General features: G+C 40.4%; 1 protein-coding gene across 3 annotated transcripts in view; it reads right to left on the minus strand.

The window, feature by feature from the left end:
* The window catches only part of LOC118972008 (lamin-B1), a 52,178-nt gene that overhangs the window by 3,121 nt on the left and 28,556 nt on the right, over positions 1-20,501 (minus strand). For all 3 annotated transcript variants that reach the window (XM_073221909.1, XM_073221908.1, XM_073221907.1), the window contains 6 exons: positions 19,243-19,413; positions 17,675-17,800; positions 10,732-10,952; positions 9,698-9,920; positions 7,998-8,102; positions 4,599-4,718 (listed from right to left, as the gene is read on the minus strand). In XM_073221909.1, the coding sequence (XP_073078010.1) occupies positions 4,599-4,718; positions 7,998-8,102; positions 9,698-9,920; positions 10,732-10,952; positions 17,675-17,800; positions 19,243-19,413 (966 nt within the window). The remainder of the gene's footprint in view (positions 1-4,598; positions 4,719-7,997; positions 8,103-9,697; positions 9,921-10,731; positions 10,953-17,674; positions 17,801-19,242; positions 19,414-20,501) is intronic.

The raw sequence follows: 20,501 nt of genomic DNA on the forward strand, positions 1-20,501 counted from the left end.
AGAACAAAGATTCCTTTCAAAATATGACTGCTCACTGACAGTGCGGCTGGTCACCCAAGTGTGCTGCTGAGAGAGGTACGAGGATGTGCTCATGCCTGTTAACACAACATCCACACGTCCACGCTGCAGCCCATGGGTCAGGGAGTCATTCTGACTTTCAAGTCTTACTATTTAAGAAACCCATTAAGTTGCCAGAGTGAGTGATTCCTCTAATGGATCTGAGCAAAGTAAACTGAGAACCTTCTGAAAAGACTTCACCATTCTAGAATCATTAAGAACATCTGTATGGTTCATGGGAAGAGGTCAGAATATCAACATTCACAGGAGTTTGGAAGAAGGGGATTCCAGCCCTCAGGGATGACTCTGAGGGGTTCGAGGCCTCAGTAGAGGAAGTCACTGCAGATGTGGCAGAAACAGCAAGAGAACTAGAATTAGAAGTGGAGCCTGAAGATGTGACTGGATTGCTATAATCTTGTGAGATAACCTGAATGGATGAGGAATTGCTTCCCAAGGATGAGCAGAGAATGTGGTTTCTTGAGATGGAATCTACTCCTCGTGAAGATACCATGAAGACTGTTGAAATGACAAGCATTTAAAATACGACACAAACTAGGCTGACGGAGCAGCATCAGTCTTTGAGAGGACTGATTGCAATTTGGAACTAAGTTCTATTGTGGATGAAATGCTACCCAACACCACCACATGCTGCGAAGAAATCATTCATGAGAGGAAGAGTCCATCAATGCAGTAAACTCACTGCTGTCTTACTTGAGGAAATTGCCGCAGCCACTTGAGCCTTCAGTGACCACCGGCAGCCGGCAGCATCACAGTGAGACCCTCCACCAGCAAGATCATCACTTGCTGAAAGCTCAGATGATGGTGAGCATTTTTTAGCAATGAAGTATTTTTTAATTAAGATATATACATTGTTTTTTCAGACCTAATGCTACTGCACACCTAACAAACTACACTACAGTGGAAACACAACTTTCACATGCACTGGGAAACCAAAAAAATTCACTTGACTTGCTTCATGGAGCTTCTGCTTTACTGCACTGGCCTGGAATGTAGTGCACAGTATCTCTGAGGTGTGCCTATAGTTTGATTGATTTCAAGTTAAAACCATACTTAAAGCCACAAAGGAGGTAGGGAGAGGGAACATTTTTTTTTGCTTAAATTTAAGATGTAGCATTCCTACATCAAGGACTTTTTCAAAGTGGTTCATCAGCAGCTTTAGCTACCAAACAGATATTGTTGCTTAATTAGTAGCTGTTCTTGATCTTAATATCCCCTTGCAGGGCAGCTACTGGCATCCAATTTGAAACACCTGCTAAGAAGTCCACTGCATTTTATCCCTGTCTGTTACTGAGGACTCTGTACATGACTTGGCACACTAAATTCTCTGTAACGCTCAATGAATTCAGCTAAAAGATCTCAGCTCCTAGCAAAGCAAACTTGCTAAGTAAATGTTGATAAAATGAAGCTGGAGGCCAACTGCTGTGACCTCAGGGCCCACGGCTGCAAGAGGACCCTATGGGGAGTGAGGTGAAAAGGACGGGCTGCTTTCATTCCTTCAGCAACTGGTTCCTCTTGAATGAAATGCAATCCAGACCGATGAGCATTATTTGCAAATAACACACTAGTGGAGCTCCAACATACCCCACACATAAAACAGATCTCCTATCATTCACGGAGGTACAACAGAAAGTAAACATATCCATTTTCTCTGAAATGCTCAAATAGAACTTTCCTGTAGAGAATTCTGACATGCACAAACAGCAGTATTTTTGTTGAAGGTAAACTGATGATCTGGCAGCAAGTAAATGTGTGTGTCCTACAGGGAACTGCAGGGCACCTAATTTTACTCGGTACCATGCCCTAAGGTCATTCAAGAAAGATACCTCCAGAGAGAAAGACAATAAAATCACATCAGTAAAATTTTATCTGAAATTTAACACAGACCAGCTAGTCTAAAATGGCCAAGAGAACAAAACACATTGTCATAGAAATGAAAATTCAATTCTAAATATGTCCAAGGATTTATTTTATAAATGAGGTAATACACAGTACAGAAGTATCGGGGGGAATTTGATTATTGCTGCATGCTTGCCAAAGATGGACCATTTCTGAGTCTCAGTTAGACAAGAAGTTCAGTTCTGTGTAATCAGTCTGTTTACACACACAAATAGCCATTTTACAAATATAAGGCTACTTGAACCAAATTAGTCCTAATAAAAAAAGCATAGGAATCCTTTGATCAACTACAGAAATTTGAACTAAGATACTGATTGGGGGATGACTGTAAACAAAACAAAATTCTCAAAAAGCTTTAAGAATACCCAGCTTTCACCAACTCATCTTAAAATAAGGAAAGAAAAGTCAAAGAGATTTTGTACAGAATTCTCACATTCCAGCTTCTAGCAGTTGGCGACAGTATACGTCCTATGGAAACACTGTTCTTAAAGCTTGTGATGTAACCTAAGACTATTAGCCTCAAATGAGCTTAGAAAGCAGCAACTTGCCCAACTCCATTAATTATGAATACTTCAACATACCTTTTAATGTAAGCCTGCTCTTAAGTACTTTTCATTTGACAACATTTTAAAAACCAATTAATCTAATGTAGAAAGACTATGTAAAAATGAATGAACTAAGTAACAACTAAAAATTTAGACAGAAAAGTAATAAATCTAGAACCAAAATTTTTGGTCCAGGAAATCATTAGTTAGTAGGCTAATAAATGAATCTCTCTGCAAAAAAAATTCTTCTCTTCTGCAACATCTTACTATGCTGATGGACAGTGACTGTAATGGGGTTTGTGGGGGGACTTGGTGAAAGGGGAAGCCTAGTAAACATAATGTTCTTCATGTAATTGTAGATTAATGATACCAAAATTAAAAAAAAAATTGTTCTCAACAAGAGACCCTTGATATTCAGCAATTTGCATGGTGGAGGGAAACTGAGCTCCAGCTGGCTTTGCTGGCACAGCACTAATACCACCACCTGAGGACGTATCCCATGCTGTGGTTACCTGCTCTGCTCACGTGCCACTGTACCTTCGCTGTGGGCTTTACACCTGCTTCATTCCAAACACCCTGCCCTAAGATCGTTTCTAATTTGGAATACATTTCCACCCAGAAAAAAGTGGCTAAGATGGTACCTAGATCCCATGGACCACAGATGTTTCCTCCGCCATGGGCCCTTACAACAGTGCTCTTTAAACTGCGCCAGTCACCACTCCTAACAATGTTCTGAGAAGGACATGTATTCAGCCCATTTCAGACGTCAGGGGAAACCAGCAGCTTAGGGGCGGCAGCGATGCCCGTGCTCAGGCAGCAGCCCTACCAGGAGCTGGGAAGGATTCCAAAGTGCTGAAGGGAGACGCAAGCAAGGGCTTCTATAGAGAGAACAGGAGGAAGATGCTTCAAGTCTGTGAATTACTGAAGGCATCTGTGAACTCCCCTCCTACCCTGAGAACCCAGGTCTATGAATTCCCCAGAGGCACCCCAAAATCTCACACAACTGTACTGAGGTCTACAGAGAAAACCAGACGCCATTTCAGTTTCAGTCTGACATCAAGGGCAGTCTTCATTCAGGAGACGGTGACTACCTTATGAAGAGCTCCCAATACCAAGAGGTGTTTATAGTGAGGAATGAATGGGAAGGTGGCTGGGCACAGGACTTATGCTAATATCTAAGACCCCCATCACGAATGCTGTTAGTTACTTTACTTCTCCAAATCTCAGTGAAGATCCATGCTTGATTTTTTAAAGTTTTATCCAGTAAGTTCTTACTGAATGTGTATTATGTGCCAGGAACAATCAGAATAGGTCCTTGCCCTCAATATGCTTCCTACTCCAATGAGAGAGGCCAGCCCAACAAGCCCCCCCCATAGGGGAAGAGGAGGCCTGAGAGTGACACTGCGGGAGGCAAGGAGGGCCCCAAAAGGAAGACTGCAGCTCCACTCCACACCCCTTCCTCCACAGGCACTTCCCCTCTTGGAGACGGAGACAGAGAGAGAGAGCGTGTGTGTGTGTGTGTGTGAGACGGGTGTCAGGCCCCTCTGGAAGGTCCTTTGACAAGAATTCTAGGACTGACATGCTGACGACGTACCCACCAAGCAGGTGCACCATCCACAATCTTCGACCTCAAGACTTTCACAACCACTCTGAGACCTAACAGCAAGGTTAGTAACATCAGCAGTTCCTAGAGGCCAGATACTGTTCCAAGCATTTCCCAAAGATTGTTTCATTTATATTTTCTCATTACATTAACATTATTACATTTATATGAATTGTCTTGTTATCATTAATTTTAAAATGAAAACTAGGAGAAGTGAAGGAACTTGCTTGCAGTCACAGAGCTTGTGTGCAATGGGGAAAAGTGGACGGAGAGACTGGAGCCTGTGTTGCTCACCAGACTCCACGACACGCACTTCATCCCTAACATCTGAAGTCAGTGCCACTCTGATTACTCGCAGCCTCAGTCTGATTTATGCAGTTACTTCAGATTCCAATTTGATTTTGAAAAGCAATCACACTTGCACAGGGCCTCTCAATGGAAAGGGGCACTGTGGCGGTACTGACGGATGGCCCTACCTCTCCCTGGGAGTTCTTCAGTATGACCTTCACGTCTTCACCAGTGCCCCAGGAGTTCTGGTTCTTCCAGATGAGGTCAGTGGGAGGACTGGCTGTGACTCCAGCATTTGCAGCCCAGATCTGGAAAACAGGACATCGGGTTATTCAGAACCTAATGACAGCAACACGACAGTGACACTCCACAAGGGCAAGGGGACCGACTCTCAAGGTCTCGGAACTGTGCGCTGGCGGCATATGCGCTACACTAATAGCCAAGTGTCCACAAGAATCCAGAGAGCTTATCTAGGCCTCAGCTTCCCCACCTCATCAGGAAAATGCTGACACACAGGGCTCTTAAATGAAGTCGCCTGTGTTTGCATCCTAGCTCCTCTACATGCCAGCTGATCTTGAGCAAGTTACCTTGCGTCCATCATGCATAAGATGGGACAGAAAGGCTACCTGTAATTCATGGGCTTGCCATGAAGAGCGTGGCCACCCATAGAGGGGGGATGGCTCACTCAGTGACCGCTGGCCCTCACCGCCAGCACTCAGTCATTCTGTGGGTTTCACGGGCCATCCTTCCAGGCCAGTGCCTGCTGACCCGTCCGAGAGTAACCTCCAACTGCCCGCAGCTGAGGGCATGGCCAACTTCTCTCAGAACCACTGCAGCAAACAGCCCGTCTAGGACAACTCTTGTGGAAACTGGTTTGTCTCCGACCGGACAGTGTCACAATGTCCCAGGGTGTCTGAGACTAAACCCCAAAGGAATACAATTCACCCATTATTCAATGGAAAATATGACTGCTATTGAAATGTGCAAAACAAGGAAGTCATTATATTTCCCTTCTCAAAAGCATGGAAATTCTGCCACGTTTTATGTACTTATTGGCTACATAATTGAGTATTGCTAGAGTGGAGAGAACCTGAGAGTCAGGAAATCTGTTTGCATCTTGCATGAATTGCTGCCTCTGTGAACCTCAGCGTCCTCATCTGGTGGGAATCTACCACCAGGCCTCGTCTTTCTGAGGCCATGTGAAAACAGAGAAGTTGTGTACTCCATGAACTGTTTCACAGTACAAAGGGCAGTATGACGGCAAAAGGAAAGCTGGAGGCAGTACAGGCCGGTATTTTCTTAAACAGGGAGAAAAATCTATGAACTACTGATCAAGAGTGAGCCTTCCCTCTTCAGATGCTCACTTCATGCGTACAGATTTTCCATCAGCATTAGAAATGGAAAGGGGCAAGAAGTATCTACTGGGATAAAACAAAAAAGGAACTGGATCTGGGCTGACGTTCAGGTTATGTGGAATTATCAGTATTTTCCTGATTTCAAGCAATACTTTTCACTAGTCCACATGGAATCATATATTTGGTTTAGTCTTAATAATAATCACAAAATGTCAGTAACCTTACTGGGTAATTTAGTCTAAAACTAGTACGGCCTATAGCTGTGTTGTCCAACATGGTACCCACACATGGCTTGTGAGCGCTTGAAATGTAGTTGAACTGAGATGTGCTGTAGGAGGATATGTTAAGTTTGAAGACTTAACTCAAAAAATTAAGACGACAAAACATGTAAAAATGTATCTGTTGATCATATTGAAAAAAATAGTATTTTTTTGACATACTAGGTCAAACAAAATATAGTACCAAAGTTAATTTCCCATATTTCTTACTTTTTTTAATGTAGCTATAAGAAAGTGTAAAATTACATACAGTTCTTGCATCTGTTCTAGGGTTTTAAATTGATCTTTGCTGTTGCTTTGTACAATTTTACATAAAGATCACTGATCACTACCAGTTCCAAGGAATTTACCACATGTGATGCAAGCTACTCAAGAAGAAAATGCATAATGTGATTTTATATGCCGACTGAGCTCTCCACTAGACCTACTGAATATACATCTATTTAGTCCCTGAGGAATTCTATCTAGTAGAAAAGGCAGATGATTGGCCTAACGGTTTCACACTGCTTTAGAGAGTATTCTCAAACCTGAATCTTACGAATTAAAATGTTGGATTCTTCCCACTATATTATGCAGCTTCCCTACAACACATTAAATAGGACTGAGCAATTTTCCCACTATAATAATTACTAAAGAGAAGAAAGGATAGTATGGTTAGAATATTTGTTCCCATTTTTAGCCACTATTACAAAATTAGAATCTGATAGTTACATAATGTGGTGTTTAGTTCTGTGAATATACGTTTTTAAAGAGAACTGCTAACCTATTTGAGCCTCTAAAGTTAAACACTAAGGTTCTATCAATCAAAATTTAAAACATGTTTTAAATATTTTTTTTAAAAGATCAGTAAAAGGAGACAGTCATTTCTACATTCTTTAGAATCTTCTACTTTAAAATCTACATCAAAGTTATCATATTTCAGTGTTTGCTAAACTTAAAGCAGAAGATCTTTTGTTTGGTCAATGAAGCATACATACTTCACTTAAAAGTTGCTAATAATATTTAAACTATTAACTATTAAAGACCTAGTATACTTCAGAACATAACAACAGAGAACCATTTAGAACTCAAAATGGAGTCAGAATGGCAGTAATCCTACCTCTCTCAAAACTAGAACCTTAGATACTATATAAAAACCATGTTACCCTTACAAAAATATTAAGTTTAAAGGATAACTCTTTAGAATAATACCTATCACCTAATGAGACTTTTGTTCAAAACAGAGGTTCCTATCCCAACACCAGAAATGGAGACTGATTAAGGGTGAGGTGGGGCCTAGACCCCAAGCCACCACCCAGTGATGCTGTTGCTCACCCTGAGCTGAAGATTGGGTTTTAAGACAAACCCTCAAGTATTATGTTTAGTACTCATGGTGTGGGGATCACAGGGAGAACAGTGTAGCACAGAGAGGGCACATAGTGGATCTCTGGCAACTTGCACTGATGGACAGTGACTGCATTGGGGTATAGGTGGGGACTTGATAATATGAGTGAATGTAGTAACCACATTGTTTTTTCATGTGAAACCTTCATAAGAGTGTGTATCAATCATAATATATTATATATAAATAAATAATGTTTAAAAAGACATACCCTCGAATTAACACATCACTTCCCTAACAGTTCTTTATGCCAAGCAGTATCTCCTGAATTACACTGGGCTACCACTATCAGGCAAAAGACAGCTGTTTTATATCTACTAGAATAGAGAAAAAGAATTCAAAGGTCAAATCTTTCACTTTTAATAGTCAATTACCAGTCTCCATAAGATAGAATTTTTTAAATCATTAGTAGCACCTGCAATTCCTTAATAATGTCAAAGATGTTGTATTTTTTGGTCAAAGATGTTTCAATGCCCATTTATAAAATGCTTTTTTTTAAGCCAAAAATTTTATTGAATTATTTTACCTGTGAATTAAGACAATGAACTTAAATTTAATGACCAATTCACTTACTGTAACTGTCTGCCCCGCCTTCAGCACGTATCTTGAGGTATATTTATAACTGACTGCTGTGTCTCCAATTTTTCTGACCATCTCCCAGCCTCCCATTGGCTGATCCTATTCACACAACAAAATAAAACAAGGTCACTTCAAATATACAGAGAGTTATGAAATAATTAAACAAATGAATCTATATATATTAAATGAAGACAGCTTTATGGCTGTCTCCTCAGGACTCATGTTTCTCTACTATATAAAAAGTTTTGTCATTCAGCAAAAAGAAACTTTAACAATGCTACAGTTTTAATTATTAAGGTACTTAATTTTTAAGAGGACAAAACTGGAAAAGGGATATGAACCAAATTAATGACCAAACTCATTGCTAGATCAGGTGGATCTTTTAAATTTACAGCATAACCCAGCTGTCATCATCACAATTACAAGCATCTAATATTTGATTATTTTCAGTTTTTTAAATACAGAGAAGCTTAGAAACAGAAGAGAACAAGAAAATGCATTATTTTTTCTTCTGCATCTGTACCACTTCTGCATGTGCCACACTCAATTCTCTCACCTTCAGGTATAAAGGGCTCAAAAAGGGCCAGTGATGCCCTGAGCCAGTTCCAAGTGAGAGGTGCCTGGAGATGCCTGACACCTGACGAGGCGCAGGACAGCCAAGCCGCTAGCTACTCGTTCACACCCCTCCCCCGTTCAGAGACAAGAGTGAGCCAGGCTGAGCGCCGGCCTCAGACACTGCACGCAGGATTGCTACGCCTTTGGGAAAACCATTGAACTACAACTACGGGGCAGCGGAGGCAGCTGCGTTATGTTCTTCAGCTTTTGAAGTGGTGACCAAGAGGGCTCAGCACCTGTTCTCTTTCGCGTCACAACTGCTAATGCTCTTTTGCCCACCCAAACGACTTATCCACCCACATGAAGATGGTTTTAATAGGTCTGAAGAGAAAGAGAGAGGAGAGACTTTCACAAACAGTGCTGGACAAATCCTGAACATGCTTCAGGAAATGCCTCCCCCCACTGCACACCCAGACCAGACTCCCCCAGCATCGCCCCGCACCCTCCACCCTCCCGGCCCCAGCCCCGTGAAGCCCAGCCACGGAGCACCTGCACTCCTAAGCTCTCTTGAGCTCCCAAAGCCCCAGCTCCAAACTTCAGCATTCCCTATGAATATATTATGTTCACTTTTAAACAAATGATTTCAAGATAGGGCTTCATACTACTCTTAGTATAAATCAATCATAAGCATTCATTCATTCATTTATTTAGAGAGAAAAACTCCCCCTGCATGTACCTGAGCCTAGGCTCCTATTTCCTTCCTTTCGTAGGGAGTAGCGGCGAGAGAACAAACACCCACCACTTACACCCACACTCCAACTGCCTCAGAACCCTGGCTGTGCAGGGGGTAGTGACAACTCACCCTCAGGAAGGACACGTCACAAAATGACAGTGAAAAAAAGCCCTGGCTCTGTGAACGCTAATGAGGAGACCCTTCAAACCACTCGGTCCACCATCTCCTCTTCCTCCTCCTATTTTAATGCATACTTCATGACTTTAAATAAAAGGGATGAAGGAGCCCTTTTCAGTACTGCAGACTACTGAATCCAAATAAAGGCTGAGAAGTTACTACAACTGCCAGGCCGCCCACCCATCCGCAGAGCCTGGCTGGAAAAGAAGGAGGGGCCTGTGCGCGTTACCTGCTCGGAAGTGTTCTTGAGGCGGACAAACTTCCCGTCCACGTCTATCTCTTCAATGCAGACATTCCCAGTGGCTGAAGCAGAATGGGAGATGCTGACACTGCTGCTGGCCTCTGACTCTTCCACATCGACTCTCTTCCGCTTCCCTCTGGTGCGAACGCTGCGACTTGAGGACGCTCGCGACACCATCACGCGGGAGGAAGGGCTTGGAGGGAGATTCAATCTACCCGGAAAAAGGAAATACATACGCCCCTCCCAGCTTAGGGAAAAGGATGTAAATAGCTTGCACATGCATTTCTAAAGCAAAACATTATTACTGGCCACTTATTAGACAAAGGAGATATGCATCTTAGTAAGATAAACTTACTTGTGCTACAGTGCCCACCATCAATTTTAAAAAATAATAATAATAATTTGCATGTTCTCCCTAGGTGTAGATGGTCCATACTGCACGAAGTTTAAAAAATAGACCGGTAAATCATACCATTTATCCCCACCCTACCATACCAGTTAATACTAAATACACTTCCCTTAGTTTTTTTCATACCTGTTTTCACAAAATTATAATCACAATGTATATAATACTGACCCAATGTATATAATAATGACACTTTATCCAAAAGCAAACACTTTCCCTTTGGAACTCTTTTTCTGAGAATGGGTGTTATTAAAGGATTATTTATACACTTAACAGATTTTAAAAGTATGAAGTCTCTTTCAACAAGTGTGGTATTTTACAACATATAGTATTTAATTAACAAAACATTTAAAATCTCAAAGGAAAGAGACTCCATCCTGACATGGCCCAGAATTTAAAATAACCATGAAAATAAAATAAGGCTTACTGAATATTTTCTGTTGCTGAGATAGAAATATGATCTATATTATCTACCTTTACACCTAGGTGTTAAAAGACATGACAGAAAATAAAATGCCTTAATTGTTTAAAAAAAAAATCCTATTTACTTTTCTTTAAATAAAAAAGAGTAAGGGCAAAAAGCAGACTGCGGTAGGGTGACACCAAAGTTACTTACCTCTCCTCTTCACCCTCCAGAAGTTTCCTGTAAGCGCTGATTTCCATGTCCAGGGCCAACTTTACATCGAGAAGCTGCTCGTAGTCATTCAGCTGCTGCTGCATCTGGTCCCTTATTTCCGCCATCTCCCTCTCTTTGTCAGACAGCGAGCGCCGAAAGTGGTCTCTTTCCTTGGCAAGCAAGTCCTCCAACTCTTGAGTCCTCTCCAAAGATGCTCTAGCCTTCAGATTCAAGGGGACACATTGACTTTCTAGGAACATTAGCATAGGCAGCTATTTTAAACTATTTCCTGGGCTGGAAAACAAAGAGAACCCTAAGCGAACTCAAACATAGAATTCAAAGCATTTTTACTTTAAGAAATTAGAAACCACAATACCTCCAAATACAAAATACAGACCTCAAGACAGTTTTGGCTTGTAGAAGACTAAAAAAAGATGTCCACGAATCCACTGTTAAGTACCATAAATGTGCATGTAATTTTTCTGTATTTGAACAAATACAACAAATTTTTAAGCTGTGATTTTAGTAAAAGTCAAGTCTGGCTCCCTTACAAGCCTTTTAGCTTTAAAGTACAAACATCAAAACTAAAAAACTAACACAAAAGGAAACGAATTCATTGACAAAAGAAACCTAAAAGTGGAGGAAAGTATGCTTGAGAGAACTGCTAGAACAATTCAGAAACTGAAGAGAAGGGATCTGGTTGCCCCTCAGGCTGCTGTGCTCTCTCACGCTCAGCTGGCACACAGGCTATACAGTATGGCGTGGTCCATAAATATTATTGTAAATATAGAAACTTTATATTTGGTAATTTAAAAATGAGAAATCACACACCTTACACCAGAAAGTTCATCTTAGCAACCTTGTTGCTCACTAGATGATTATTCTGTACTTTTCCAAGACAGAATTCATCTCAGTAGCCTCAGAAAATGACAAAGATAATCAGCTCGTAAAGACTGCTGGACAGCGTAGGCCCTCAGAGTCACAAGGAGCTGCATTAGAGCAGAAAATACTGTACAAAAAACAAATCTGGATGGCTAAAGATAAAAAGGAGCTCCACACTGTGCAGAGACACTGGCCTCAAGTTAGTAAATTTATTTCAAACAGGGGTAGAGGTTAAAAGTTTTGAAATTGCTTTACACATACACTGAGGTTGAACAACTTAAGTAGATGGGAGGGTAGAAACCAGATTTCTTGCTCTCAGAGAAAAGTTACAGATAAGCAAGAAAGGAAACCTAAAAGAAACGCTGTGGTAGTGAGTTAGCATCACAGACATCTGCATCAACTCCTGTTCAGCTTAACATAAACACACACAGAGTTCCAGTAAATGTGCCAACATAGGTCAGCACAACCATACACATTACCCAGCTTTGTCCACTAGGGGGCCCAGAAGCAGTGACCAGGTACCAACAGACATTCAGGGACCACATCTTAATTTCTATATACCATTCTCCAATAAAAAGAACCAGGGCTTTAAATAACTGGAAGAAATTCAGATGGCCAAAAAGACACATGAAAAGATGCTACACATCACTAAGTATCAGAGAAATGCAAATTAAAACCACAGTGAGATATCACCTCATACCAGTAAGGATGGCCAACATCCAAAAGACAAACAAATGTTGGCAAGGATGTGGAGAAAGGGGAACCCTCCTACACTGCTGGTGTGAATGTAAATTAGTTCAACCGTTGTGGAAAGCAGTATGGAGGTTCCTCAAAAAAGCAAAAATAGAAATACCATTTGATCCAGTAATTCCACTCCTAGGAATTTACCTGAAGAAAACAGGATCACAGATTCAAAAAACCCCTATGTTTATCATAGCACTATTTACAATAGCCAAGATATGGAAGCCACCTAAGCATCCATCAGTAGATGAATGGATAAAGATGTGGTACAAAGAATGAACGAGAGGTTACCAAAGGGGAGGGGTGTGGGAGGGCGAGTGGGGAGGGAGGGAGAAGGGGACTGAGGGGTATTATGTTTAGTACACATGGTGTGGGGGATCACAGGGAGAACAGGGTATCACAGAAAAGGGACATAATGGATCTCTGGCAACTTGCACTGTTAGACAGTGACTGCATTGGGGTATGGGTGGGGATTTGATAATATGGGTAAATGTAGTAACCACATTGTTTTTTCATGTGAAACCTTCATAAGAGTGTATATCAATCATACCTTAAATAAAAAATTTACAAAAAAAAGATGTGGTACAGATACACAATGGAATATTATTCAGCCATAAGAAGAAAACAAATCCTACCGTTTGCAACAACATGGATGGCGCTAGAGGGTATTATGCTCAGTGAAATAAGCCAAGCGGAGAAAGACAAGTACCAAATGATTTCACTCATCTGTGGAGCATAAGAACAAAGCAAAAACTGAAGGAACAAAACAGCAAGACTCACAGAACCCAAATAGGACTAAGTTACCAAAGGGAAAGGGACTGGGCAGGGTGGGCCAGAAGGGAGGGATAAGGGGAAAAAGGGTTATTACGATTAGCACACATAATGTAGGTGGGGGCACAGGGAAGGAAGTGTAGCACAGAGAAGACAAGTAGTGACTCTATAGCATCTTACTAACTGATGGACAGTGACTGGAATGGGGTATGTGGTGGGGACTTGATAAGGGGGGAATGTAGTAACCACAACGTTGCTCATGTGTTTGTGTATCAATGATAACTTAAAAAAAAAAAAAAAGAACCAAGGCTTCTTGGAGAAATAGCTGATTCTAGGGCTGGGGCAAGGAAAATACAAGATGAACCTGGAGCACCCGAAAGTGAAGAAGTGCTCAAAAAAAGGAGGACATCTTAGCCATTCTGACACAACTCCTAAAACTGGAACAATCTGAGATAATAAATAGTAGAGAAATGGATTACAAAACCCTAAGTATAAAATAAATATCTATGAGCCCACACTGATATAAACAAGTGAATGAATAAGTAAATATACAAATAAACAGGGAAGAGACAAATCTTCACAGAAAAATTCTACCTAATAAATGTAGATGTGGAGCTTAATTCCTGCCCTCCACCCTTGAGGGTGGGCCAGACTTTGTGACTTGCTTCCCTCAAGAACAGAGTATATGGAAAGGGTAAAATTGCAATCCGACAATGGAGAACGCTGGTAAAAACTACCTTAACCAATGACAGAGGTTAACATCACCAACGATGTCATGTGCGTGGCATGTAATCCCCGAGAGGGTGCGATTAAGAAGGGCACTTAAAAGCTGCGACCCCAGAAAAGTCATGAGAAAAGCACCAAACATGATTTGGGGACAGTCTACAGGACACCTGCTGTTTCTCCTCAAGACTCTCAAGGTCATGAAAAGCAAGGGAAACCTGAGGAACTACCACAAACCAGAAGGGACTAGGGAGACAAGAGTTACCTACAACAGAAAAACCCAGTAACAGCAAGTCTGTGAAATCCAAGTAGTCTAGAGTCTAGAGTGTGCGTGTCTCATTTTGACAAAGTACATCATAGCAACGTAAAGTGCTAACGGGAAGCTGGGTAAGGGAGCCAGGGGAACCATCCTGCATGCTTCCCAACCTTTCTGCAAATCCAGAATTACGTCAAAATAAAAAGGTTATTTTGAAAAATAATCAATCAATTAGTGAAAATTCAGAATAGCACCTGACTGGCATTCTGTATCAGAAGCACACATTTACCTTAAAGAGTAATGTTAACCATAAGCCCTATGCCTCAGAGAACTTGCATTTAAATATTTTCAAAAGCCATGTTAAAATGAGGAATCTACTTTTTTCATTCAAACTCCTTGTATTTTCTTCCCTCCAAAAGAAAATAATCACACACACACACACATACACAAATATATAAATACAAATGTATATGTATATGTATATGTATATGTATATGTATATGTATATGTATAAATCCAAAATGTTTCCTCTTCAATTAGTCTCTCTGTATTTCCCACATGAGAAGCAGACCGAACAGGCGACAAGGTGGAATCTACAGGAGAGCTGATGAGAGGCGAACGACCCACCGTCCAGGGAGAAGTCCTGAGCCTAGATTTGTAAATCCAAAGAGTCTCAGTCTGCCTTTGCTGTCACTGAGTTCTTTAAAAGGGAAAGTCCGAATCAAGATATATAAGTTTTACAGTTACCTTAAATCATTTTGTATTTCCAACAGAAATATTACGTTATTTACATAGCTGTCCTACCCCCATTAAGCCGTGAAATACAAAGAGCATGAGAGACAGACCCAGATTCTCCTTCCTGATTCCGCCATTACCTGCCTGGGAGGCCCCCGGCCGCTGTAACTGACCTCACTCACTCACTCAGTTCCCACATTAGGGTAAGGAAGAGGTCTCACTAGACTATCTGTAAGAGCTGGCCTCTAACATGTTCTGACTGACCTCTGATGGTCTTGGGGCTTTGTGTGTGTTTTTTTTAATAGAATGTAACATAATTGACTACTTTGTTATGGTCTAGCTGCAATTTAAGTTTCCAGAGTCTGGATGTTAAAAAAACAAAATTAGAGGTGTTTTTAAAGTCCCACTGGAGTCTCTTTTGCAAGCGAAATGGACCCTGACCAACCCAATAATTTGGCCAGTCACAAATCTAGATAGAAATGTTTTTCAGTAATGTACAAAATACCTAATTCCAAAACATAATACTGCTACCATCTACAGCGGACCCTTAAATAACTCAGAGGTTAAGGGTGCCAACACCCCACACAGTCAGAAATCTGCATAATATCCTTTAACTCCTCAAAAACTTTAATAAAAACTACTGTTGAGCAGATGCTTTACCAGTACAATCTATTACCATATATTTTGTATGTTACGTGTATTATACACTGTATTCTTACGATAAAGCAAGCTAGAGAATTATTTGTCAAACTATCACAAATCTCCAAGAAATTGATTTATTGAAAAAAAATCCATGTGTAAGTGGGCCTCCACGCAGTTCAAAACCATGTTGTTCAAGGGTCAACTGTATACTTTATTTTTAAATATTATCTAAAGTCAGCATTTAAAAGGCTACATCAATTTGAAATAAAATTTAAGAAGCACTTCACCACTATGAGTCATGTAACTGAAAGGAAATTCTATGGCCTAACAGGCAGCATGATGAAACTGATGTGACTCAGTAACAAAGACCTTTAAGATACACAAGAGAAAAGTATCAAGAAAGAGAGCTTTTTTTCTTTTTGATGATCTAAAACTAAAATTTATCAACTAGTGATGATATTCCACAAGATAGGTTACTTATCATAAAAGCTAATACCAGTAATGAATAAAGAAAAGGTCCCTACTCCCTGCCAACCTAGACAGAGAACTTAAAACTACTCTGTTGGAAGGAGGTGCTTCTCTATTTCCGAAGGAGTTTCCTAAGAACCCCCAGGGCTCTGCCAAACATTGTTTAAAAACACTAACATGAAGTTAACCAAAAAACTTGTAAGAATGAGAAAATAAATTAACAGACAAACAGGGAACCAGCCCTAAGCCTGAGTCAGAAAACATGGCCACCTCGTTTCACAGTCCACAGCTGACCCCAAGCAGGTCTCAGTCTCCACCTCTGTAAAACACCTACACCTAACACAATTGAGTGGAGTCAACAGCTGACAAAAAAGGGTTCAGGAAAATGCAAAACTGTGCAGCAGGGGGTAAACAGAACATGATTTATTAAATGGAGAAAATATTAAATGTCAACTCAGAGTAAGAACAGAGGAGCCTATTTTAGGAAAGCTACCTGTTAGGATGGTGCAATGGAAAAAAGATTATCTGTGAAATGTCTAAAGAAAATCTCTGAAGAGAGTGAGGTGTAAGGGGAAAAACTGGGAAGTAGGAGAGAAACCCATTTATCAGCCTGCAGTCTCTGGACAAGTCATTACACTCGCCCAAGTCTGTGGTTGGACAGAGTGAACTCAAACATCCTTCTAGCACTACTGGTACATGAAACTCCAAAATACTCTCAGGACACATAGGCCTAAAATAAATTTAAAATTTTTGTTATCAGGAATAAAGGACATGTGACAGGCAATGTAAAAGCTTCTATTTAAATCGGTTTTTGTTTTACATTAGCCTGTCTCATGTAATTCGTCAGCTTTGTTTTCTAAATTCCTATAATGGCTTCAGTTTTACAATAGAAAAAGAATTTACTACAAATATAATAATAAAAAGATAAAATAAAAATGAAGAAAAGCTTAAGCAAGAATAAGGTTCATTTCTATGTGGAAAGTGACAAATACATTTTCTTCCCTTAAGGAAAACAGAAGCTGAAGTTACCTCCTAGGTCACTAAGGGGAGCAGATTATCACAGCATCCTGAGTACTTATGTGGTTGTGTATGTACTTTGTGTCTGCATTATCCTTAGACTGAACCAAATTTCAAGCGGTGTCCATGTCTGCACCATCATGTACGACAAGCACTGGTCACACAACCAGCAAAGAGGTCCTCTGTCACTCAGTTGTACCAACAAATGAGTGAGTCACTAAGTTCTTAACAAATAGGCAAATAAATGCTGCTTCCCAATATCTTAATTATTAAGATTTTCAAGCACTGAGAGAATTTGTCTAGAAACACAAAGCATTTACCGCCCACAAAGAAGTTTTGCATGTTTTTCTTCATTATGGTTTTGAAATGCAATTTTAGATGTGTTGGGAAGACATCGTGTGGAGATGAGGCTGTGGGACAATCAGAAAAGCTAGGTCTGGGTAAGCCCGGAGAAAAAACCAGCAGCCTGCTTCCTCAAGGGCAACTGCCTTAGGTCTGGGAAATCACTAATTCAGGAATAATAGTCTCTACTCACAGAGGATGTTCATGCAATGCAAGATGAAAAAATCGGGAGCACTAAAATCGGAGTGCAGGACAATACCATCCTCCCTGAAAAGCGACATGACAGACCAAAGTGGGTGGCCTACTATGGTGGAGGCGGCCTTCAAGTTCAACTTTGATTCTTCCTCGGGGAAGATGTTTACTCACCTCTTTCTGTAGATTAGAAAGCTGAGATGAAAGGCTCTCAATTCTCATGCGGCTTTCCATCAGTTCTTCCCTGGCACTGTTGACAGTGGAAGTATTCATTTCCGATGACAGTCTGGCATTCTCGAGCTAAAAGCAGCAGCAGAGTATAGTCAGTCTTACCCAGTGACTTAGAACAAACAAATGAGGAAGGATGATTCATCTCGAGGCATTTCACTGCAAACCTAAGCCCTGCTGGTAACTTGGCTGATGAAACAGGAAAAGCATCATGAAGTTTGCTGCCGTATGAATTACCTTCTAAATCTGACTTTTCAACTCAGTTCCCAGGATATGAGCTTTAACGATGCTGGTACACCTGGATCTTTACTCAGTTTGTTACTTCAGTGTTCCATCTATTTTCTCTCTAATGTCTCACATAATGTCACTACTAAGGAGTGGCCAGCAGTAATTTAACTGTGGGAAACAAACATCACATATCCCTAACCTAACATACAGATTCTAACAGAAATCTTATCTAATAGAGGATATAACGCAATAGGCAGAAAGTACTAATTTACAGATTCCTTCAAACCAGATAGAAACACATCCTTTCTGAAGCAAAAAACCGCTCCTCAGGTAGAAACAATATTCTGTTCCTGCCAATGCCCCTAACATTCTGTTCTGCATGTGTTTCTGGCATGTCTTTATGCACATCATCTCTTCCCTGGCTCCCTGAGGCCAGAGTCTATGGGACCAACCAATCCTTACTGTAGCTCCTTCACCGCCCAGCACAGTGCCTAGCACCGAATAAGTGCTGGGTAACGGAATATAAGGTTTGAAAGAACTCTCCCATTCATCTGGCATCTACTACTTCATAAAATGGGTTAAAAGCAACATGAACAGTCTGAGCCCATGCAGTGGAAATTATTTTCAAAACCTCTATGACCTTAATTTTCCAAGTCTTCCACTAATAACTCCTATTAATCAAATTACGCAACATTTAACCCACTGGGGTAAAATCATTTACTAGCAAAGCCTGTACTCATTGGTCAGTCTATGGATTTTTTGCATCATCTGCTAATACAAGTAGGAAATTTCTATAATATTTTCTAAATAAATAGTAAATAGTGGCAGAGGAAGCAACATCAGAAACCTTCCAATTGGCCTTTGTTCAAAAAAAGCCCAAAGAAATCATCACAATCTACATCAATGAAGACATGGAAGTCAGAACCAGATGCAGTCCAACATGCATTCACTGATTAAATGGATCTTGCAGGCCAGAATGATTAATAGTTGTTATGGGAAGAAAAATATTTTCAGATGGCTTCATTTACCTACTATGACAGGACGTAAATCATCAATGGGATAAAAAACAAGAAGATAAACCCCTACCTCTGAAAAAAACTACTTTCTTTGAATAATTCCTAGTAACATTATTTAAAACTGCTTAAAAAAAATGTTTTCCATATTCATGGAACTAGGGGAATTCATTTCAGAAAACCAGAAAAAACCAGACATCAAGTCATGTTCTTGAGGGTGACTATTAAATAAATCTTAAGCGTTGAAGCCAGTCCCCAGAAGAGACCGCTCACTTTGGCGTGGTAAGTCTGCTCCAGCTCCTCCTTGTACAACTTCACTTGGGCATCGTGTTGCTCTCTCATCTCACGAAGAGCTTGAGCCAGATTGTACTCATACTCGATCTGACTCCCAGAATCCACCTCTACCAAGCGTGTTTCACGCCTCCTCCTGGTTTCATTTATCTCCTGGAGGAACAAAATAACATAAAACCAAGTTACTTGCTGTGGCTGCATTGCTACAAGTCTGAGCGTCATGAGGGCCACCTGAAATTTTACAGTTCTTGTGTCTGTCCTAGGCAGGCACACGAACAGACACTTTCTTACCTTTGTTTTCACATGAGACGAGCTTTGAGATGTAACTAATGACAGAGGTGGTAGTACCTCAAAACCCAGGAATTTTATGTTTCTTATTTCTCTAAAGACAAAGAATAGCCTGGACGACATCCTAAAGTACCATGCAATCGTGCACAGTATGTACACTGAATAGTAATCGTTTTTCTAAATTGTTGTGATGATGATGCTTAAGGACACCTCTGTAAAAAAAAATCCATACGGAAAGTCAAGACTTATCAGTCAGGACAACTTCAGCTAGAAGTCTTACGCATAATAAAACTATTTTCTTAAACATACTATAAAGCTAAAGGCAGAGAAAACTCATTTACATGATGTTTTAACAGCTAGTGCTAAGGTATCAACATCAATTGAGATGGAATTTTACTAACATTACATTTCAAGTAAATATGACAGTTCACCATTAAAGAATAGAAATAGTAGTCATAATCCTTCCCTGGGTGTTTTTAAGGAACTATCCAAAACTAGAAATAGTCAGGAACACAAGTTCAAGAATGAAATTCCCGTTCTTACAGTTCTGAAAATACCAACGCTGTCTTTAACGGCAATAATTAAAGAGGCCACAAGGGGGGAATAAAACCCAGTGACATTCTTGTTTCTGTATCTTCCTACAGGCATTTTTTTATACATTCCTCATCTTTTTAAATAATTCATTGCAGAGGAAAATGCACTTGACAGAATCAGAAAACAAGGGTTCAAAGTCCAATTCTGCTATTAACCCCCAAGGGCTCATATCTATTTAATGAAGTGAATGATACTTAAATCATAAAAACACACAAGTGAAAGGTTTAGTTCAATACTGAGCACCTACTGATAATTTTGTCCTTTGTCTACCTCCCTCCCCCCTCCTGTTCCTGCTTTTTCCCTTCTTTCTTACCCCCCTAACTCTTCCTAGTAATACATTTGGTATATTTATTGAATAG

This window comes from Manis javanica, chromosome 14 (genome assembly GCF_040802235.1).
Source record: "Manis javanica isolate MJ-LG chromosome 14, MJ_LKY, whole genome shotgun sequence".
In the NCBI taxonomy this organism is placed as follows: Eukaryota; Metazoa; Chordata; class Mammalia; order Pholidota; family Manidae; genus Manis; species Manis javanica.